At 52.5% G+C, this 23,145-nt stretch overlaps 6 protein-coding genes across 6 annotated transcripts; 4 read left to right on the plus strand and 2 right to left on the minus strand.

The window, feature by feature from the left end:
- Positions 1 to 511: 511 nt before the first annotated feature.
- Positions 512 to 1,486, plus strand: AYO20_09933 (hypothetical protein; the record flags this gene model as incomplete). The annotated part of the gene is made up of 1 exon (XM_022648200.1): positions 512 to 1,486. One exon carries the CDS (start codon positions 512 to 514, stop codon positions 1,484 to 1,486), a length of 975 nt encoding a protein of 324 aa, XP_022495795.1.
- A 104-nt stretch (positions 1,487 to 1,590) lies between these two features.
- AYO20_09934 (hypothetical protein) lies at positions 1,591 to 3,601 on the minus strand (the record flags this gene model as incomplete). Its single annotated transcript, XM_022648201.1, has 3 exons — positions 1,591 to 2,764; positions 2,818 to 3,201; positions 3,351 to 3,601. The coding sequence occupies 3 exons, from the start codon at positions 3,599 to 3,601 to the stop codon at positions 1,591 to 1,593; spliced, it is 1,809 nt and encodes a 602-aa protein (XP_022495796.1).
- A 952-nt stretch (positions 3,602 to 4,553) lies between these two features.
- On the minus strand, positions 4,554 to 7,274 carry AYO20_09935 (hypothetical protein; the record flags this gene model as incomplete). The annotated part of the gene is made up of 1 exon (XM_022648202.1): positions 4,554 to 7,274. One exon carries the CDS (start codon positions 7,272 to 7,274, stop codon positions 4,554 to 4,556), a length of 2,721 nt encoding a protein of 906 aa, XP_022495797.1.
- An 841-nt stretch (positions 7,275 to 8,115) lies between these two features.
- On the plus strand, positions 8,116 to 11,513 carry AYO20_09936 (hypothetical protein; the record flags this gene model as incomplete). Its single annotated transcript, XM_022648203.1, has 8 exons — positions 8,116 to 8,253; positions 8,318 to 8,350; positions 8,455 to 8,572; positions 8,629 to 8,730; positions 8,785 to 8,866; positions 9,796 to 9,964; positions 10,018 to 10,367; positions 10,421 to 11,513. 8 exons carry the CDS (start codon positions 8,116 to 8,118, stop codon positions 11,511 to 11,513), a joined length of 2,085 nt encoding a protein of 694 aa, XP_022495798.1.
- A 6,200-nt stretch (positions 11,514 to 17,713) lies between these two features.
- On the plus strand, positions 17,714 to 19,600 carry AYO20_09937 (hypothetical protein; the record flags this gene model as incomplete). The annotated part of the gene is made up of 1 exon (XM_022648204.1): positions 17,714 to 19,600. The coding sequence occupies one exon, from the start codon at positions 17,714 to 17,716 to the stop codon at positions 19,598 to 19,600; it is 1,887 nt and encodes a 628-aa protein (XP_022495799.1).
- Positions 19,601 to 20,979: 1,379 nt separating this feature from the next.
- Positions 20,980 to 22,592, plus strand: AYO20_09938 (hypothetical protein; the record flags this gene model as incomplete). Its single annotated transcript, XM_022648205.1, has 4 exons — positions 20,980 to 21,054; positions 21,133 to 21,378; positions 21,438 to 22,323; positions 22,435 to 22,592. The coding sequence occupies 4 exons, from the start codon at positions 20,980 to 20,982 to the stop codon at positions 22,590 to 22,592; spliced, it is 1,365 nt and encodes a 454-aa protein (XP_022495800.1).
- Between the last annotated feature and the right edge of the window lie 553 nt (positions 22,593 to 23,145).

Here is a 23,145-nt window from a genome sequence, read left to right on the forward strand (position 1 = left end):
CCTCTCTATGGGCAGTTTTTTTTTTCGGTGATGGAGCTTTGCAGGAGGGGATGAATAATGACGGGCTTACTCTTTTGAATGGGATGGACAAGTATGTACCGACACAACAACAGGCAATTGATGGGCCAGAAGACACTTCATCGTGACCCGGTACACGGTACACAGCTTGTAGGGACATGTGTTGTAAGTAATTAGATATACAGAAGTAAATTGGAGAGTATATTCGCACGCCCCCCCCCCCCCCCCTCCTCGGCTCTAACGCGGTCAAAAACACCCGAGGGTATTCTCTTCTCTCACACAACAAGTATACAAAACTTCCAACCGTGTCTTAGATCCAAGGATCTCAGCAGTGGATCGTAAGGGTATCACGAATCACGACATAAATCCCAAGTTTTTAAATATCAGATATCAGATTGAATTTCCATTTCGATCAACACGGACTAGACTAGACCAGACTAACAGAGTGGGAAAGAAAAATTAAAACCCAAGGCCCAGAAAGGAAACAAGCAGAATGCCCTACCAATACGACCCGGAATACCACCAGGCCATCGAGCCCATGCTGCCGGCCATGGCCGCGGCGCCACAACACCCTCCTTACGAAGTCGCCCCGCGCCGCGCCGGCATCGACGGCATGTGGGCGGGCCTGATGAAGAACTGGCCCGAAGTTGACGACGTCGAGGAGACGATCTTCAAGGTCGCGTCATTTGACGGCGTCGAGATCAACGTCCACCGCTTTGCGAAAAAGGGCTCCGCTGCGACGCAGTCGGCGGCAGTCGTGTACACCCACGGCGGAGGGTATTTCTGCCTCAGTGTCCCGCTTTACCGCAAGATGATCCAGAGTTACGTGACGCAGGGGGGCGTCCCGTTCTTCGCGGTCGAGTACCGGTCGCCGCCCGAGTATCCCTTCCCAACGCCCATCGAGGACTGCTACGCGGCGCTCAAGTGGGTTCACTCCCCCAAAGGTGCCGCGGAACTGGGTGTCGACCCCGCCCGGATCGCCATCATGGGCGACTCGGCAGGTGGGGGACTCGCGGCCGGGGTGGCCATCATGGCGCGGGACAGGAAGCTCGACCCCCCGCTGGCCCGGCAGGTGCTCGTCAACGCCATGCTCGACGACCGCAACAAGGGCCGCTACGAGGCCGCAGGGGGCCTCCACACCTGGACGCCCGACGACAACCTCACGGGCTGGGCTGCATACATCGGTCGCGAAAAGGCCGGCAACCCCACCGCCGACGTCTCGCCCTGGGCCGCCCCGGCGCGGGTCTCCTCCGTGGCGGACCTCCCACCCGTGTACATCGACGTGCCGGACCTGGACATCTTCAGGGACGAGAACATCAAGTACGCGGCACGACACGCCGAGGCGGGCATTCCGCTCGAGATGCACGTCTATCCCGGCCTGCCTCATAGCTTCGAGTCATTCGCGCCCAAGATATCGACGGCCAAGACGGCGGTGGCGAACAGGGTGAAATTCATCTCCAAGCTGTAAAAGAGTAATGCTGAAAAAGGACGCCTCTGACACTGCACCGCTTCGCTTCTGTAAAAGAGCAGGAACAGGAGTGGCTAGAACGCCAAAGAAGCGTAGCACCCAGGCTATACCACAATGGCAATCGAGCTTCGCCTCCTCTTTCTCTCCGAACCAAGCAAAGGCGTCTCATCGTCGTCAGCATCCTCAACTTCCTCCACCACTCCATCGTAAACCTCGTATTTGAAGTCCTCGTGACCAAAAACGCGACTCATTTCTTTCCCCAACGGAACTCCTCTCGTCTCCGGCACGCAAAAGTAGTAGAATGCCATTCCTAGGACGTTGCAGAGGCCGTAGAAGACAAAGGTCATTGGGCCAATGGAGGCGAGGAGGAGAGGCGTGATGGCCGCCACAACGACCTGAAACAACCACTGCGTGCATGTCGTGACCGCGCAGCACTGCGCGTTGATGTACGAAGGGAAGATCTCGCTGCACACATTCCAGGGAATAGGCCCGCTCGACACCCCGAATGCGACTGCGTACACGTAGACACTCAGAATGCAAAACGTGGCGCGAACGACAGACGGGATGCTACCGCCATCCGATGGATCAGACATGGTAGCTGTACAGTACCCCAGCACAAACATCGATACGGCGCATACCCCGGTTCCCCACAGGAGCCAGAAGCGATTGCCGTAGATGCGCACACAGAGGAACATGAAGAGGAGGGCGGCGACGAGTTTGACAAACCCAAATATCCCAGTCAGAAACAGAGACGCTGACACACTCTTGAATCCTGCTTTGAGAAATATGACTGCCACGTAATAGTTTAGCGCGACCATGCCCGACATGTTCTGTACGACGAACAGGCCGACTCCGACGACCAAGCGCTTGCGAATTGGGGCACTGAGCGCTTCGCGGAGAAAATGTGTTTTGTGGATTGCTTGTCGACGTACTCCAGAGAGGACGGTGAGGGAGATTTCGAAGGCTTCTCGCTTCATAGCCACGTCTGTTGGGGGTAATCCTCGAAACCAGCACAATGAATCCTCCACCAACTCGAGATTGTCCAGGGTAGCCAGGTATTGCGGTGTCTCTTTGATATAAAATGTTCCCAGAAGGAGAATGATACCTGGAAAAAGTTGAATGGCAACCGGAATCTGCCATTGTAGATCCGAAGTGTCTGCAATCGCTGCGTTCGCAGCATATGCTCCCCAGAAGCCGATCACAGCGCTGCCTTGGATCACGACTTGGAAGCTGGACATCAGTATGCCTCTGTTGGACGGTGTCGCGATCTCCGAAATACTGTAATCATGGTCAGCGGGGGATGTCAGAGAATGGATGCAAAGAACACATACTAAATGGGCGAGACCAGCGTGCCAGCGCCAACCCCGTAGCCGTTTAGAAATCTCCCGACCTCAAACAGCCACAGAGCTGATCCAGCGTTGATCACCTGCAATACAGTCCCAAGGACATACAGAGCAGCACTGAAGATGAGACATGCCTTCCGGCCATAACGAGAGCAAATAGGGATGCCGGTTGGTACGCCGAAGAAGGCACCAACAATCCACGACGAGACAACAAGTGATTGAGCACGTGCGAGTTCGGCCGCTGGAAGGACATCAAGGTGGAAATGGCCAAGGAACGAAGGCAATACCAGCAGTCCTCCCACGAAGCCGACCGAGTAGCCAAACAGTGAACCAGTAGAGGCTGCGACGGCTGCGGCAATGTAAAGGTTGAGCCTGGACATGTCCAGCAGTTGCAATAGCATGCAGCGAGAAGATTCTGTCGAAGTAACCAGATATTTCACCAGAACCGGATGACAAGGACTTATTTCAATCTCGATTCACATTTGCTTCGGGATCAAATCCAACTTACCTGTACAACACACCCGATCCATCGGGTCTTGAGAGGGGGAAGCGGAGGAATACAGTTCAACCGACACATATTCGGTGAGCCGTGGACAAGTTGCGACACACCCTCATCCATCTCGTCTGCAGATCGCGTGGGGTACAACGGGGAAATCGTGGTAGAAAGGGTGAAAGGCTTGTTGTTGATGTAACGGATGCAGATGCCGGTGGCGGAGAAATGATTGTCCGGAACAGGGAATTGCTGGCGAATCTCGGCTACCATCCCGAACATGATTCCGATCGCAATGATACTGATATAATAGTTATTTTGTAACGGACCTCTACGAGTAACCCTTGGTGCCACTATAGATACTATGACTTATCACTCTTGTTTCAGGTAACGACGCCGATACAAAGGCGGGACGAAGTCACGTGGATATCGACTGACAAGGCAAGTAATTTCAGCCAATCATGTTTCACCTTAGTGGATGCACAAGGCTGCGCAAGGCTGTATAAGCACAGGGGTTTTACGCAACCGGGAGCTGCCAAGCGTCAATTACGATGCTCAGAGAAAACTCACGAGAGACTGTCCAGATACAGGTCAGTTTCTATGTACAAGTATTAGCTAGTAGCAGTCACTACTTGTCGATCAACAAGTTGCGCCTAACCAGTGCCAGAGACCGACGTTTGTGTCAACTCTACACAAGTAACTCTCCCCACCCCATCTTGCAGGAGAGATGCATATCTCCGCACCATCTTCGTCTTCAGAGCCATGTCATTATATGGCTATCGTTCGGTCTTTTTGTCCTACACCACAAGATAGGAAGACTATGTTACATATGCTTGGTCAGCATGCTCTTCACCTTGCTCCTGCATAAAGGGGTAAGACGCCCTCCTGAGCGTGTTCTCATGAACACCACTGGGTAGGCCGGGAGCCCACCGATACTTTTATCCTGCTTGATCAAGAACACTCCAGGTGTTTCCCCATACTTGGCATTTTTGTAGAAGACTGGGCTGCTTTGAGAGGAATTCCATGAGCATAGGAGAAGGGTGCAGGTTGAGACCAGAGAGGTCTCTCAGTAGGTGTATGGGCTTGACCGGACTTTGTTTGTCGTCATAAACTGCGTTCAATGCGCCCTTGCTCCTCGAGAACCATAGGTCGACGAGACGTGATTCCATTGACATCAGGGTGGAAGGATCTGACAATGTCCCACCTCCTGAGCCTCAAAAGCTACCAAACATCTCTAGCTCTCCGGTAGCTGCCACTTTAGATGTTTTGGGGGAGGCGTGGCATCTTCAACCAGGACGATAGGTGGTTTGGGTTGTCTGCTGCCCGCAGACGAACCAAGAAGCACGTTGTCAATGGACTCGTCCATGATCCCTTGGTTGGGCTCTGAGTCACTGGAGTCTTCCGCCCCTGTAAGCACAGGCGGGCTCGTACTAGGTCGCTCAATCAAGCTGGGATCAAATTGGGGATCTCCGAGCCTGCCATTGTCCTCTTTGTCGTCGCCGTCAGATGAAGGGTCGCCGAAGCTAACAGGCGTTGGTGGTGAGTATAAATCAGTCGGACTCAAGCTATTGTCAGCCGAGTCCTCCGAAGGGAAACGCCGGTGGCCCTTCAAAATACCCAGACGCCGTTGCACTGCACTCGCGGAGTTAGATCTCGAGACGGGAGAGTTCTGCGAGGGTGTGTCAGGGCTGGTGACATTCACAAATCGTGAACTCGGAGATCTGGACAAGACACTTTGTACTAGTGGCAGCTCAAGGTAGCTGTTCACATTGCCCTTGGAGAACAGCACCAATCCAAGACAGATCAAGATTAGAAGCAATTGCAGAAAGGACATTCGCTTCTGAAAGATGACCTCGTCCGCAAGCACACCGAGCCGCGCATTGATGGCAATATTTTCCTGCTGGTAGCGTTCGCGCTGCATCTCAAGCTCTATGACCGTGGACTGCCACAATTGGTCGTATTGCTGGCGGAATTCTCGGAGTTCATTGAGGACCGTAGTATTTAGATGTTCGAGGAAAGAGGTTGTTTTGGCCAGTTGTCTCTGTTCCACTTTGTGGAATGCATCTCGAAGTGCGCGAGACTGATCTTCTATATACTGAAGGGACAAAGACGAATTCGATTCAAGTGTTTGCAGGCGCTTCTGAACCGACTTGAAAAATGATTCTTGCATCGTTGGAGCTGGGTGGGACGACTGCGTGATGGACGCGGGTGTTTTCGAACTGTTGGTGCTGGGTGGTGACGATGAAGCATTGGTCGCTGTTGAGTCGACAATAAGATCAGATTTGGAGGTTGAGGTTGACCCATCCACCGCCGCCGTTGTGACGTGGCTTGACCCCAAGGAATTGGGGGTTAGAGCATCTGTAGTCACCTTTATAGCTTCTGTGTCAGACGATTGAGTAATATCCTGGCCGTGAAGAGCATCGGGGGTCGTTCTAGCACAGCCCTTCGTCGTCTCACACGTGCTGGATGTATCGTTTTGGTCACTTAAGCCATTGATCTTTTGGGACGAAAGCGCCGGAGAGGTGGAAACTGCGTCTTGGGTATCTTCGACGTCTGGGGTTTGGGTCCGATCGAGGTGATGATCCTGCACCAGGGATGAATCAGATGCGGCAGTGCGGACAGACTCTTCGAGAGTGTCACTCTCGGTCAAAAGCTGTTCAGCCACCGCTTCCGGTACAAGTCTATCCTCGTCTGCACTGTCGGCACCTTCCTGCTCCACTTTGCCTTCATCCTCCATTTGGATCGATTCGAGATCGTGTTTGTACTCCTCCAGCATTGTTGTCCCATGAACTCTGACGAGACTGATCGGGCAGTAAAACTCATTCCCATAATGGGTAAGAAACTCGATGCGTAGATACCGTGCCCATATGACAGGATTCTCAACCAGAAACGCCTGCACCTCACGGGTGTTTCGAGCTTCAAAAGTACCTAGAGTCTTCCACTTGTCGGCTTTGACTGGGTATTTGTCGGACACGCTTACTCTGAAAGTATGGAAGGTCGAGCTGAAGAATTCGAAGTTGGCCAGCACAATAGTGTCGATCGATATGTCGTCGCACAGTTCCAGGATCAAGAATTTGTTCTGGGCAGAGCACTCGTTTAGCATATAAGAATCCTTGTTATTTCCCAGTACCGCTGAAGCGCTTTTGGCTTCTGGATTGGTCTTCAGAACGTTGGCTGCACAATCAAATGAGGCATAGTTGAATCGTTCTTTGCAGGTTGTGCCAGCATCTTTACTCCTCGCGCCGGCTCTCGGAGCGTGTCCCAGTTCGATCTTGGTAGAACTGTCGCGAATTTCCTGCTGCACTCTGGGTTGATCCTGATTTGGAGGTTCAAGGGTGTCAGAGACAAAGCCAGAGAAGTCCAAATCTATCTCGGCGTCGTCCCCCAACGAATCTAGAGAATCTCGAAGAGACGCGGTTCTCTTCCTCGGTTCTCGACCTTCAATTCCAGGCCCTTTCCCAATATGTTCAGATTGACCCGACTTTTTCAGATTTTCCCGTTTCCAGTCCTCAAAAGAGAGAAACTTTCCGTCTTCGAGGGGGGACTCGTCCTCCGGCTGATCGGCATCTGTCCCGGAAGAAGCGCCATACCTTTCTGTCTGGGGAGGACCCAAAGCCGACTGCTCCTGCGATGTGTGCACGGGGTGAACCGAAGAATCTATCGAGGATGACGACTGAACAGTAGACGGAACCGAGAGGGAGGAATCTTCTGCGTAATAGTCATCAGGAGAAGATGTAGGAACAGCGGGCACCCCGCTGGGAGAGCTGGCGGTTTCGATCGTCGTGGAGGTGATGTTGGCCTTTCGAGTCGACGCAAGACATTGCTGAGGGAGACTGTGAGTAATGTAGTTTACTGTACGAAAAGGACAAGTGGAAGACGTCAAGGTCGTGAATGGAATCGAAGTACTCGCAACGAGGGTGACGAAAAGGAGTAAACCTGGCTTCGGAAGTCGCATTTTCAGCGCAGTCCATTGGCGATCTCTAACTGAGATGCCGACCTCGAGGGAATCATCTGTGACGGCTCATTATATTTCCATTTCTTCACCGGCCACGAGCACACCGCTTCGACAACTGTCCTGGTGCGGAAGTGGATGTTGGCTTGTGTTCGCCTCACGCGAATGCGCCAAGTGGACGGCGGGACTCTTTTGGTTCAGGTGTGATGCCGCTTTATGTAACGTCGGGGTCAGGAAGCATTCGTTCAAAGCGGCATATAACCGTTCCATTAATGGTCTATCTCAACAACCGTCTTTGGGTAGCTACACACTGCATTCGTGCGTGATAGCCTGGAGGGCGGCACGGAGGATGGACAGACGGAGTGACACGCTCGATGCCGCAGGAGCTTAAAGGGAAAGATAGAAGCGTGTTTGCTTGCAAGCTGATCGAACAGACTCCTTTGACAAGAACGAGCTCACCTACATGAAATCCCATCTGCTTGCTACAACTTTGGTAGGAATGGACCCGCAGATGGAGGGAAGGTGCCAGACTATTATATCAGCGTCGTGAGTCCACCTGGTTGCAGCTTCCCCTGCATGATGAAGCCATGGATGTATCGAGGAAGGAGCCGGCCAGTGACTGGGAAGGCGCAACCCACCAGAGAAACAGAGACGAGGAAGGCGCTCAACCATCTTTCACTTCACATGACCACCACGGCTCTGCTAAATACCATCATGTCTTCAAATCTTTCTCCCTCCCCCTCTCCTCTCCAGGCTTCACAAATACTGAAGTTGTTACTCTTGTCGCTCTTAATTTCCTGTTAAGAGGCCCTTGAAGATGGCAGATCTGCCCTTGAGAGCCAGGATGGCCGTTACCTTGCTCCGCAGCAATCCTTCGGGGTGGTTTCGTGATGCACCGATCGAGCCGAGAGACCTTGAGCTGATTTCTGCCGATCGCGTGAATTTCGTTGTCTACAATCAGGGGAGTTACCTGCGTAAGATCGTGGGTGTCTCTGCGGAAATTCACCCGATCCTTCGTGTGACGCCAACTGACTTGAGATTTCTAGTACCATATGAAAGCGGGCGAAGAATTCGAGAGTGTACGTCGTTGAACCTACGGGTTTCAAAGCTCACATTACAATCCTCATGCCACGAATCTGCCATTTCTATGCGTATACGCAAGCTGGCTGGCTCACCTTACCAGACTATTTGGAAGGTCGAGGCCGACAAAGAGTGTAAAGGGTTGGTTCGTTCCGCTGGGGCAAAGCTATATGGGTACGATGAGGGACCTAGCATATCTTCACACTGGGCTATTGTCACCGGTAAGCCAGCAAACCCTTCGCATGTCCCATTGATGTGATACTGAGAACTCCATGAGTCAACGTCAATATTATGGCTCCTCCCAGTTTCCCCTTCGAATGGGGCTTTCTTTCCACAAAGCCCGAGAATATCCGCATCTTCAAGAGGCCTGCGGATTCTTGTGGGTTACACGGTTGCGACGCGATGATACTGCGTAGCTGTATCGCCAACACAGATGGGCTCATGGACACGCCGAACGTTGCAGACCGTGTATGGGATATTCTGTGTCTGAAGATGGGCGATGATTATGACTGTTTGTATATCTCAATGTTCTCAAGCCGATTGTCACTGACCTATTTTGTCAAGATCCGTGGATGGTTGTCGCGGTGAAGGACGCTGGACCCCGCCCAGGATGAATTCGATGCCTGTGGCTGCCAGGACCCGTCTGCATGTGGTTGCAGCTTTGAGTGACCAGGCGAAGGTTACCTAGCTCGGACAGCCATGCCTGCATAACGGCGGATGATTCGTGAGCATGGACATACATGTGTGAGGGTCACAGGAGAGGCACTGTCAAAGAGTGCGCTGAGCCTGGCGGCTGATCCAGCTAAGAGCCAGTACCTGGGTGACTGCCGGGGATCCTTCAGGCTTGGGTGGTGCACAAGATGCTGTATGAGAATGTAGAGTGTGTGTGTCACATTACAATCAGGTCTTATGCAAGGTACCCCAATTGTGGTCCACAGAGCAGTAAGGACTCTGTTGATCTTAGGACTCGATGTGGAATGTGTCATTCTATTTTCAATGCGAGCATTGCGCCGGGTTTACACAGACAGCTGATGTTTAGTGGAAAAGTAGATGGGCCTCGCTAACAAGGTCAAAGGAATGCAAGGCAGACAAGGCTGGGTGGAGGCTGCTATTGATCTCGGTGTGTAACAGGCAAGTCAATGGCGCCAAGCAATGACAACATCGTTGGAGATCGACAAGAAATAATATCGGGAACGTGCGCAGGTGTATTCAAGTACCGAGTACTAGGTACACATTGAGAGATCCGCCATTATCCAACAAGACCGTTGATCGAAATGGGCCAAATGGAGAGGTATCAACTGCGTCAAAGGTGACAGGCTGTGACCATCTTTTGCCTCTGAACGGACATGTTTGCCAGGAGCTGTGGATTGCACGGCCTCCGCAGCTGCAGTCGGACGACCAGAGCTTTCATTCAGCGCAGCCCGACAACGAAGTTCGTCTCCAGACGCTTTTCCTCGTCCTCGTCGTCGGCTTTCAGCAATGGCCCTGCTCCGACAACGCACCCTCTCGCCGGAGTGGCCACCCAGCTTGATCATGTCGCCCCTCGATTCGAGATAGATCCCGACAAAATCCAGATCCTCGACTCTCCCACCGCTTTCTATGATACCCTGAAGGTAGACACATAACGCGCCTGGAAGGGGAAGTGGCCGGCTAAGGTGTGCTACAGGTCAAGATTAGAGGAGCAAAGCGGCGAATATACCTGTCTACATTGTACATTGGCAAAACCGAGCACGAGCTCATCGAGACCCTCAAGGAAGCGCTCGAGAACAACCCGAACCTCGAGGTTTCGATCCTCACTGATGCACTTCGAGGAACTCGGGAGGATCCTAATCCATCATGCGGCACCCTCCTGGCACCGTTGGCCGTCCAATTCCCCGACCGCGTTCGCATCTCTATGTTCCATACCCCAAACCTGAATGGATGGAAGAAGAAGTACATGCCCAAGCGGATAAACGAGGGATGGGGCTTGCAACATATGAAACTCTATGGCTTTGACGATGAAATAATGCTCTCAGGGTATGGTCAATGCTCACCATGGTTCTTGTCAAGGTTCTGACCCAGTTACTTAGTGCCAATTTATCCAATGACTACTTTACCAACCGTCTTGATCGGTACCACCTTTTCTCTTCCAAAGAACTCACCGATTTCTATGGCGCTATTCACGAGGCTGTCTGCGACCTGTCCTACCACCTGGTTCCGTCCGAGGAGCGTCCCGGCGGCTTCGAATTGTTGAGTCCTCATGAACGAGGGTACCCCGATCCTTTATGGCATACCAAAAGATTCAAGGCATATGCCAAAGAAATCCTCGAACCATTGATACACAAAAAGGCCAGACAAAAGATGTTCCCTGTTGAGTTCACGCAGCAAAAGACCTTCGTCTATCCGCTGGCCCAGTTCGACGTCCTCCTTGGAGCGCCCAAGAACATTGGCCTCCTCGATTATGAGTTTGCACAATATACTTCCACGGAGAAGCCTGCAATTACTAAGCTACTCACGAACCTTGCGGAGGATGAGCGATTACACAAGTCAACGTGGACATTCACGGCTGGATATTTCAACATCGACCCAGACATCTGCAAACTCCTCATAGCAGCCGCTCCGGAAGGCCCGTCCGCAGTACAACCAGGCCTCAGAGCTTTCGAAAAGGCATGCACGGTGATCACTGCCTCACCGTGGGCCAACGGCTTCTACGGTAGCCCTGGAGTAAGTGGTATGCTACCAGCAGCGTACACTTTGCTTTCTCGACGCTTCCTCCGTACCGTGTCCAGTGCTGGCAAAGAAGATGTTATTCAACTAAAGGAGTGGAGAAGGGGCACAGTCGGTGAACCTGGAGGAATGACCTACCATGCAAAAGGCCTTTGGGTTACTCTCCCACCTCAGTTGGACGCTGAGGGTCAGGTTACCGAGGAGTCTGGGCCGAGCATTACAGTGGTGGGGAGCAGCAACTACACGAAAAGAAGTTACAGCCTTGACCTGGAAATCGGGGCGATGATCATGACCGGCGACGAAGGCCTCAAGCGCAGACTGAAAGAAGAGACGGAAAACCTCCAGAGAGATGCGACGGTCGCAACGCAGGATGATCTCGCAAAGATTGACAGGAGGGTAGGCTTGAAGGTGCGGCTGGCCCTTTGGCTAGTTGAGGCCTTGGGAGGAGCTCTGTGAGCGGTATCGCTGCTGAGGAGAGCTGGCTGAAACCAGGAAACAAGAGCAGAGTTGGCATCGCCTGCAAACAGCTATCCAGTGCCGCTAAAAGGCCCAAGAAATGCCTGACATCCCAGACAAACGGGAAGCAACCGTCTCTCAGCAATGCCAACCACGCCAACCACACGGGACCGGTGCCTATCAAAATCCCTTGGCTGGGAGGACGACAAGCCGACGAGCACCACAATTCTCTTCTTCTCAACACTTGATCCTGGCGAAGCTGAAGATACTCAGCTATCCACGTCGACCTGTGGACACAAGAACCCCTTCGCAAGACGATTCTGGGCTGTATCTACCCTTGTATAATATTCCTCGTTCTCTTCTGCACAGACAATGCAGACATACCATGAAAAGAAGCATTCTGGATAGAAGGGAGGCCAGGGCTGATTGATTGATAAATAGACAGAGTGGGCTAATAGACCTCGGGCGCGAGGCGGCAGGTCTTTGTACACAGTATATATGTACCTATGTATCTAGTAGAGCACATGTGCAATTGCACCATATCCATATATCACATACCATGTACCAATATACCATATATCCCATTCTATATATTATACCATAATATGAACGAACATCCATGAGGACCAACATGATTACCATATAGGTAGAGACGAGGAGACCCTCCCCTGGGTACCCCTTGGGTACCTAGACAGAACTTGACTGCACCGCAATGAAGGCCGGTGTGTAAGACTGACTGTCCACCTGCCCTCGATCGTGGCTTTGTGGCCGAGTATAGGAAACAGACTGAATCGAAATTGGCCCCTTTCGCAGACCAAGGATGATGAGGACACAAGGCCGAAAGTCCTGAGACACGGACCTACCTATCCTCAGGTGGTCAAATCACTGGTTCAATGTCGATCCGTATATACAAAATCCTCCCTGGTCCTCCTAGGCGTGCGAGTTAAGGATAGAATCGAAGCGACGCAACATTTGAGCCACATACTATCGCATCCGTGGGTCGAAATGAGATCGAAGAGGAGCAATGTATGTCGCCGCAAATAGTGCAGTTCACCGACTTGAGACTCCATTGCGCGAGGATATAACACTTTGTCACTGGTAGGATTAGGAACGGAGTATCGGAAATATCATGATGGACCAGACAGGTAAAAGATCAACACCACGTCCTCCCGTTGTGACATGTGCAGACAATGTGGGAAGGAATTTTTTGTTTCTTCTTTCTGCTATTGAAAATTTTGCAATGTGTGATTGCGGTCACTGTCCTCGTCTAATTAGCGTAGCCACTCGTAGGCAATCGAGATCTGCATCTTCCAGCCACCTTCATATCGTTCATGCACACTGCAACAACAGCGCCAAATTTTCCGAGTTTTGGTAATGAGAAAGGGATAACCAGCCCCTGTTCAAGGTAGAAAAAATTCCAACATGGCGGTGTATATACCGCCATCTTCGACAGGAATGCGCTAGATCCCGGGTGGTGTATGGGAACAGCCGCCCGGTGGGTTCGCTTAAAGCCTCACCAGACTAAAGCTCCCACCTTCTGGACTAAGGGTTGTTGAAGATCTCGAAAACCTACCGGAGAATGATCTGAATGGGAGTGTTCCTTGGGTTGGGCCGTCTGCACCCTGGTGACTGTCAATGCAATGCGGTGGCATGCATGCGAAAGGAAAACCGAAGGCGTGGAACCACACAAGAGAAGAAATTGTTGTGGTTGTCCAAAAACATGGAAAAAATGCCAAAGGCTTGCTTTGCTTGGTCGTGGTGGCCAATGTGGTTTGATTGTACGGAACAACCATAATATAGAGCCATACCTTGGTGTTGAAAAAGGATTCAATTTCGGATAAGAAGTAATCCTAGGGAGAAGATTCAGAGGCCAAACCCCGTGGCAATCTCGACGCATCTGGGAGTCGACAGTCGGAGAATTCGAGACGCTGCTCGTCCCAACACAACGGGGGGCAACCTCATCGAAAACGTGTCAATCATTACTTTGGACGAAGTCTTGTGTAGCCCAATTCTTCTTGAGGTGCCACGGTAGACACGATGGCTGTTAGAGCAGACGCTGTCCTCGGTGGAGCTGCCTCTCAATGCGCACCTCGTAGCCAGAGATTTCAGGTCCAGATCGACGCCCGTGTGGAGTGACGCTGTCGAGCGGGGTATCGGTCTCCAGAATTGCAAAGTATTGCTCGGCCCGACGCTGGGCAATGTAGGTAGAGCATTCAATAGTCTGACAGACCAATAATCGAGGGTTTCATAGCATCGGCGGTTAGCCTCAGCGACGAGTACCTAGTGCAGGGCGACGACAAAAACATCCCGGCAGGTAGTATTGGCAACAGCCATGGCAATATTGCAGACAATGTCGATGACTGGATGTTCGTGTTCCGTTGCCAGTGGGTGGCGAGAGCTTTTTCTCCGCTGGCGCCAATGAGGTCTGGCCTCTTGTCCGAGGGCGCCAGCATCCAAACAGGGCCTGGAGCCCTTCATCGGCAAGTCGCACAGCCCAAAATCGAAGCGGTGGATGGATGGAGAAAGCCTCCAGTCGAGCTTATGCAGGCTTCTGCACCTCAAGAGCCCGCTGGCTGCATTAGACTGCTCCCAAGAAAAGGACTGTAACAGCTCCAGGAGCCACTGAAAGAGCCCATTGAAGGGGATTGAAATTGCACTGCCTTTTCACCGACTTTTGGGCAAAATGGCCGGCATCGAATAGCAGTGTGGTCTGTCTTTTGTCCGTCACTGATCCAAGATATGGCAGATTGCTTGTCTGTGTAATTTACAGCACGTCGTTCCATCGACGCTGCTTTTGACGCTGAAGACTCTCTGGTTCGTCGAGAAATGGGTCTTTGACCTTGTGGATGCCCTGGGATACCAGAACGATCCCTGGCCGAAACATCAGCAACGCGAAACCCTCGGTGGCACTTGTTTCAATGACCTTGGGATTATCCGAGATGATCCTCCCAGGTCTCAAACCCAGCATCTGCCAATAATTGCTTATCATTTCACGTGGTCATCCCCCTTGGTGTCCCTGGAACTCCATTGGATCTAGGTTTTCGTAAGCTAATGTCGCCTGGAGCAAGACTGCCGATCAGATAAACACGCCATTGCCGTTGCCAGGTTTTTGACAGCTCGTACTTGTATTCCGGGACCGGACATGCTGGGATCGAGCGCCCAGAACTTGAATGCTTGGAATCCCTTGGAAATTGATCGAAGCATAGGAGAACAACTTTTCTTCCTTGGGGCCGACTGGCTGAGCCTTTGCGATGCGAATGGTTGCAATCACATGACCTCAGCTCGTCGAGTTGTGGCTGCGAGGAATGGTACGGAATACGAGGAACGTCCTATGGCTCCGCCTTCCTTTGTCCTTGTAGAATGATGAGACATGACGGCGAATAGCTACATGTATACAGTGTTGACAAGCTGCAGAATGGCATCTTAGTTGTCTCCGGAAGCTGTGGAATCAGAATTCGAGCTCATGGGCGACGCTGAATCCATCCCAAAGCCCAGGACTCCCAAGTTTTGCGGGGTAAGATTGTACGACGAGTTTGAATGACCTGTTGCACTCGTAAGGTTGACTCAGCCAGGAGAGCATGGTGGTGATTGAGCAACAATCAATCATCAGGGCCACATGAGAGATTTTCATCCCCTTTCCCCTAAATGTCCAGGCCTAATGATCAGCTGTCCTTGAACTTGTCATCTCTTGAATACTGGTACAAAGGAGGGACTCCTGAACTCCCAAGGGCCGATTAGGACGAGTTGCGTGAGGTAGCTGTTGAGTGGCCCTATCACAAAGGAGATAGCCACGGGACTCGGGAGACGTGTTGAACAAGCATGTACCCGGATATGGCATCCAGAACGGGTGTCACCAGCATCGAGTTATGAAGGCAAAATGCATTCTTAATGACAAAGGGGATGGGAAGCCTTCGGGAGTTCGTGCTCCCCTCTACAACCGAGATTCGTAATTAGGGCATTCAGTAATTGTTCATTGCAAGGTGTCCTCTTTCTGCTTCTTGTCCTTGTGGTTATCATCCACTGTCGTGGTTACGTGTTCGCTGCCGGGCGGCGGCGTCATTTTCTGGTCAAGGCTCATGATGGCTGTGGCGTGACTATTGGTTGGAGGGAGACAAAGCGACGAGCCGAAAGCGGGTAGAGAGAATGGCACCTGGGGAAGGGTGGTTCAAAAGGAGAGCCTTTGTCTGGCATGCACCTGATCTGAACAAGCTGCCAATGGGTCTGGAATCTGAATGGCTTGGAGGCGTGGGAGGGTATGAGGGTACGAGGGTGGGAGGGATTGTCTTGTCTGAGACTGACTTTGAGCGCGTGTGAGACAAAAAAAGAGAGAGCGAAGTGGGTGGCGGCATTGCTTCGTCGAGCCATCGAAACCTTCAGGCGTAGAGATGAGCACGAGGACACACAGACAAAGCCAGCGAGGGCCAGAAGAAAAATGGGTCATGCGCTAGTAGGAAATTGCGACGTGCAGCTTGTGTAGAAGGCGCTAGGGTATAAGTGGATTAGCTTATGCAGCTGCCTTCCAACCGTGGGCCACCCTCGCAGGCGCAGGCACCGTGGCAGTGGCTCCACTCACTTGGACCTGATTTGTTCATGACTGGCCCTGCAGTTGCCGGCCGATTCCATTGACTTCGCTCGCCCAGTGGGTAACAAGGCCAGCGTCATTTGTTGGGGCAGGTCCATGAGAGGGCAGCTTTCTCGCCGTTGCCCGTAGCTCGTAGGCCGTAGCCCTCTGTTCAAGGTTAGGCTGCGAGGGCGGCCCATCAGAGTGGTGTGCCCACTGCTCGGTTGGCCCCAGAATGCACCATTCCCAGGGACCAGACACGGCCAAGCTGTCAGAGCCACCCGTCACCGCCAACTCGACCGCCTGCACCTCTTCTGCTTCATAACCATAACTCAGCCATCTTCGTCTCACTGTTTACCTTTGCCCCTACCACTCGACCTCCAGATCGACCACCCTGCAATGTGAAATCAAAAGCCCTCACGAGTGTTCGTTCTACTCTCCCTCTCACATACACAATTTAGCACCTGGTCGTGTCTCTCCTTCTCACTCTCCCCGTCTCGACGACGTTCCTCTGCTCGCCAGCATTCCTCGTTGTCGCCCAGCGACCTCGCACCCCCGCTGGTCCTCGAAGGCCCCCCACCACACCTGATAACTGAGGTCGAACTCACCCATCCCAACTGTACCTATAATCCTGTTATACCATTGAGCTCTTCCTCGATCTGCGTGGGATATTGAGGGCCATTTGAGCACTCCATCTGTCGAGTCTCGCCTGCCTTTCGGATTCGGCTTAGTTGGTGAATCATTGTTGTGGGTGTCACCTGGGTCATCAAAGTCGGGTCAAGTCACGCTCAGCCCACAACAGCACAATAAACTTCGGGACAAAGGGGTGACGGCATCTGCTTTGAGTCAAGACTGCACAAGCCGGATTCACTCTCTCGTCATCTTCTTGTCCGTTCACCAGCATCGTTCACCAGCATCGTTCGTGGCGACAAAAATTGTGGCTGCCTGTCGATAAGACATCCTCTGAGCTCGACGAAGCTGTGACCAAGCGGTACCCTCAACAGCCTTGGATTAGCTACACCATCAACTGACCAACTCTTCCACTCTCTCGAATCTCTACTATCTCTTTCGACTATCCTCAAACTCTTGCTCTTTCACTCGCAATCTTTTGGCTCTTCTGCCGGAACCAGTCCCACAATCCATTCGACCATGACACAATAACTTGACGCTCTTTACGCATCTGCTCGTTCGACTGGACAACGAGCCCGGCAGGCTCTGCGTCAGCGATCAGCTTTTTCCTTTTGTTTTACGTTACGACCTATATCACCTCTATGAGCCTCTGACCTTACACGAACAACAAGGAGTTCCGCGGTGTCCTTATCGACTGGGCGTTTTCTACACATGATAAGTGGAGGAGGTTGAAGAATTGAAGCTACAAGGCGGATCTATGTTTGGTGTCCGGGTTCCAGTTCCTATACTCGACGACGTTTCCTCGTGAGCGTATCTGCTCCTACACACTTGCGTCTGCATTGCAATCCCATTCCTGTCTATACTGTTGTACAAAGCCCTCCTGGATCATATTACCCGTCACTGTTCAGATAACAAAAGTTCTTGTCACTTGCGTCTAAAGGATTAGACTGCTGCTCGAAACATCAGAGAGTTATCGGCTCACACCACGCTTAGCCATCCAACTACGAAGATGGAGTGCATGAAGGATGAGTTCCACAAAGGCCAACTTCTAGACGGTCGTTTCAGAACCATTGCTCCTCTCAACCATGGTTCCTTTGGCATGGTCTTCCTCGCCGAAGATACCTTGACCCGACAGAATGTGGCCATCAAATGTTTGACCAAGCCTTCTGTGGCCAACAAGTCCGCACAGGTAACGACCCCGGATGAAGGGACAGAAGAGCTTGCCTGCCATGCAATTCTGAAGCACCACGACCACCTAGTGAACCTTGTTCATCATTTTGAGACCGACGCTCACACCTACCTGGTCCTGGAATACTGTTCTCAAGGTGACTTATATGAGGCAATCCGCCTCAATCGTGGTCCCATGCAGACAGAGCACGTCCGCCGTTTCATGCTGCAGCTGATCAGTGCGGTGCAACACATGCACGCCAACGGTCTTTACCATCGAGACATCAAGCCTGAGAACATCTTCTTGACCCAAGATGGTTCCGTCAAGCTCGGGGACTTCGGCCTAGCCACCAGGAGCCTCTGGTCCTACGAGTCCTGTGTTGGAAGCGACCGATACATGGCCCCAGAGCAGTATGATCCCGCTGGTACAGGCTATTCCCCGGCAAAGGCAGATATCTGGTCCATCGGTATCTGCTTGCTCAATGTCCTCTTTGCCAGGAATCCCTTTGTTACACCCACGGAATCGGACGTCCTCTTTGCCGACTATCGTCGAGACCGTCAATCATTGTTCGACATCTTCCCCAGCATGTCGCAGGACACCTTTGAGATCCTGTCCGTGGCCATGGCTTTGGACCCTTCCAAACGGGACCTGGGGCTTGTCAAGCAAGCTGTGCTTCGCGCCATTGCCTTCACCACCGAGGACGAATCCTTTGACGACTTTTTCTGTTCTGAGGAACGGGACGTTGTGCAAGCCAGTGCCAACCGCGAGCCTTTGCGGACCCCGTCAATTCAAAGCCCGCAGATGGATGGCGACTCCTTCCCCTGGGCCAAGGCATTGCATGCCAGTCCTCTGAAACAGCAGTTGGACTCCATTCCCGACCTCTACGAGGAGGATCTCTTCGACTCGGACAAGAGCCTCAAGCTGGGCGAGTCCTGGTACTCGGGCCATGGTACTACACCTTCTCTGACATCCATCTTCGATTCTGCTTATGGATCGTTCAAATCCATGACCCTCAGACGGTCTGCTGCCCGCAACCCGCCTAAGCCAGACCCTGTCCCCATCCCCAACTCGTTACCATCTCGCGCTTCCAGGCCCATTCCCACCATGTCGTCCGTGTTTGGCAAGAAACAGGATGACGTGGCCAAGAGCTGGAGTGATATGTTCGAAGAAGATGAGGAGGAGTCGGAACGGGAGGCAGAGCTGAAGTTGCGACGTGAACAGAATTCACGAAGCTGGAGTCAGGACAGCCAGAAGCGTCTTCCGGTACCTCCAGGAGTGCTCACCGAGTCCAAGAGTCGGTCCTCTAGCAACGCGCGTCGCAGCCGCACGCCGAAGCCCGTGTCGCCGATCAAGGCGAGCCACGGGGCGAACGAGAATGACCCCTTTGGCTGGCGTGGACGGACTCCTCGACATTCGCCCAAACAGGTTCCTGTAGACAAGTGGGCGGCGCTGGGCGACAAGAGGCGGAACTACCACACGGAGTCGGATCCGCAGACTTGGACTTTCAAGAAACGATCTATGACGACTGGAACACGCAGGAAACCTACGACTGTATTGGGACACGAGAGCCACCAACATCAACATACATGGCATCGCCGTGACAGCCGACAGAAGGCACGTCCGGCGTATCTGAATCAAGATTGGCGGCAACAACGGGTGACGGATTCATCCTCAGCCGATGAGGATGAGCTTGAGTGGGTTGGAGGTTGGCACAACTTCCATTTGTAATTCTTTGAGCATCACCTTCTTGTCAGCTTATTCGAACTTTTTGTGTGAACCAGGCGAGATAAAATCCCTGCCGGAAAGGGGGGGGGGGGGAATCGAATCTTGTGTTTTTTGTTTGGAGGGTCAGGTGGAAGACCACATTGCCATGCGTCTGAGAAAAAGGAGAGAGACCAAAAAAATACTCGCAACACCCTCGTTCTCGTCTTGATTGGAACCTTGACACTGATGACTTTGCAAACATGGGCTTGTTTATTGACGAGGTGTCACGGAGTGTACCAACAGCAATCAGAAATCCAAAATACCCGGACCAAGGCATTGGGAACAGCAGCGGCTTTGAGTATGTTTTTCTTTTGAGATGTTTATTTTACCGTGGGCTTTTGACCACGTCGGTCCGACAAGGACAGGACCACGTTTACAGGATATGGAAAGAAAAGCTTGGTGTGGGTGTGGTGTTTGCTGTGGGCGGCAAGGGAAACGGTTCACCAGTCAGGTTTGAAGTAAGGCCATTTGAAGTGGTTGAGACAGGGCGAGTGTGTGCTCTTCGAATTGCATCAATTCTCCTGGGACTCTGCGTGGAGTTACTTTTTTTTTCTTTTTTGTTGCTGGCTTGAAAGAGACGGAGCTGAGTGCTGGAGTCGGTGTGAGCTGGAGGCAGCTTGTCGTGGGAGAAGTAGCTAGATTGATACTTTGGCCTGGACAGGCAGTGATTGACAAGAGTCTTTCAAGAATGGAGAATTTCAACCCTCTCACCAGATGATCTGTGCTTTTGTGTACTTGTGTAGGATACCGAGTACTCGGTACTAGAGCGTCAAGAGTAAGGCTCGGTATACCAATTACTTCGTAGTTTGAGACAATAGTTACCCGGATCGGGTATAAGTAGCCCCGGCCCCTCGACGTCTCTCTCGTCCGGAAACGGAAGTCAACCGTAACCAAGTAGACAAATCGCCGGTGCGGGCACCCCTAGGGGCACTTTAGGCTCCCCTAAGCTTTTCCCTGGGCTTCCCCAGGCGCCCCCAAGGCCCCTTTCCCCAGGGCTCAGCATCCACATCATCCGGTGGAATTGAGTCGGGTCCAAGTCATTGTATGGCCGAGGCACAAAGTCGCCGTCTCCAACTCCCACTTCCCCAGATTCAGACTTACAGCCGAAACAAACAGCTACAAAACTGCGCCCTCCACGTTTTCCCATTGACTTGTCTCGATTTCCCGTTTGTTAAAGAGCCGAGGGTCTGGCAATCTGGCGGATATTGAGTACATATTTTGTCGAACTTCCTCCTCCGTCCATCCTTGGGTTTTCTCATCCTAATCCTCCATCACCAGCTCTACTACTTTTCGCCAGTGCACCATAACGAAGACCTACACACACTCCGAATTCCCCATTCAAGATGCCCGCCTCGGAGAACATCCCACCCGTTGTCGCTCCGTTTGTGTCAGAGAGGGCAAAGAAGCTGTTGGACTTGGTATTGTCTGCCCTTCTTTCTTTGCCTGGTGTTCACATGGAACCAATTGTCTAACCACCGCCACCACCTCCTCCACAGGTTGAGAAATTCGTCGACGAAGAATGCATTCCCGCCGATGTCGTCTACTCGTCACAGATCGGCTCGGGTGATGCCCGCTGGCACGGCCACCCCTCGGTCATGGACGACCTGAAGGCGAAAGCTCGCGCCTTGGGCATCTGGAACATGTTCTTGCCCAAGAACCATTTCAAGGACGGCCCTCAGTTCACCAACGTCGAGTATGGGCTCATGGCCGAGCAGTTGGGTAAGAGTATTACAGCCAGCGAGGTGTGTTTGTTCCTCTCTCCCTTACGTCTTCCCTCGCTAACGGAACCTGCACTCAACAGGCATGCAACTGCGCCGCTCCCGATACTGGCAATATGGAAGTCATCGCCCGCTATGGTTCTCCGGCCCAGAAGGAGAGGTGGCTCAAGCCCCTTCTCGCAGGCGAGATCCGCTCTGGTTTCCTCATGACTGAACCAGATATTGCCTCGTCGGATGGCAGCAACATCAGGCTCCGCATCGAGCGCAGGGGCGACCATTACCTCCTCAATGGATCCAAGTGGTGGTCTTCAGGTGCCGGGGATGACCGCTGCAAGATCTTCATCGTCATGGGCAAATCTGACCCTAACAACCCAGACAAATACCACCAGCAGAGTATGTTGCTCGTGCCGGCCGACACTCCAGGCATCAAAGTCCACCGTATGTTGTCGGTCTTTGGATACGATGACGCCCCTCACGGCCACGGCCACATCACATTCGATAACGTGAAGGTGCCCCTGGATGCACTCATTCTAGGTGAAGGCCGAGGCAACGAGATCATGCAAGGCCGTCTCGGCCCAGGACGAATCCACCACGCCATGAGAGCCGTCGGTGCCGCTGAACGGGCCCTCGAGTGGCTGATCAACCGGCTCAACGACGACAGGAAGATCCCCTTTGGAAAGCCTCTCCGCGAGCACGGCGTGTTGTTGGAGTGGGTCGCCAAAGCAAGGATCGAGATCGACGCCTCGAGATTGATCGTGCTCAACGCCGCCGTCAAGATTGACCAAAGGGACGCCAAGTTCGCGCTCAAGGAGATTGCCGAGGCCAAGGTCAAGGTGCCCCAAATGGCCCTGAAGGTCATCGATCGAGCCATCCAGGTCCATGGCGCCATGGGCGTGTGTCAGGATACACCACTGGCTCACATGTGGGCACACTTGAGGACGTTGAGAATCGCCGACGGCCCAGATGAGGGTGAGTTGTTGTTTTTTGTCTCTGTTTTCCATTTGGGGGGGCAAGTCCCCTTCTCTGGAGAATCGTTTCCCTTTTTGTTGCTCGGTCCTTTTTACTAACTCGCTCTCCCAGCCCATCTCAGCCAACTCGGACGCCGCGAGAACAGGCAGCGCGCAGAGGAGATCCGGGCCCGGATCGCCCGTCAACAGGCCAAGACCGAGGAGATTTTCCGGTCCAAGGGTCTGGATCGCAATGAGCTGGGCTCGGCCAAGTTCAAGGCCAGACTCTGAACGGATTAATCAATCACGTCGACATTTTTTGGGGGTTTTCTTTGCCGTTTCCACTCGAGCGAGCGTACCTATATCTGTGTGCGAGAGTCTCCAATCCGAGCAGGAGGCTGTCAACGTACTTACTACACACGGAGGCAACCAACCGGAGAACTATGATGCGTGTGTGTAGGGTAGGTGGTGGTCGATGAGGTTGCAGTTTGGAGGTAGTGGGGAGAAAAAGGGACGATGAATGAAAAAAGTACCTTTTGACTATGACAAATAGCATAGTGGGTTAGTAGCATAGTATCGACGAGGTACATTGCCAGATTGCACGGTGTCTACCTCGTACAGTGTCTACAATACCCCAGTGAGCAAGTGAGCAAGTGAGCAAGTGAGCAAGGAAGGACTGTAGATACATACGTCCATACATACACCATACCTTATACCTACATCATACATCCATACATACGAATCTACGCAGAGCTTGAAACACAGATCGACGAGAAAAGTCATCAATCAAGTACGGAAGCAGAAGCGTTTCATTTGTTGTGGCATCACGAGTACTTGTCAATAC

This window comes from Fonsecaea nubica, assembly GCF_001646965.1.
Source record: "Fonsecaea nubica strain CBS 269.64 chromosome Unknown Scaff99, whole genome shotgun sequence".
NCBI classification, from domain to species: domain Eukaryota; kingdom Fungi; phylum Ascomycota; class Eurotiomycetes; order Chaetothyriales; family Herpotrichiellaceae; genus Fonsecaea; species Fonsecaea nubica.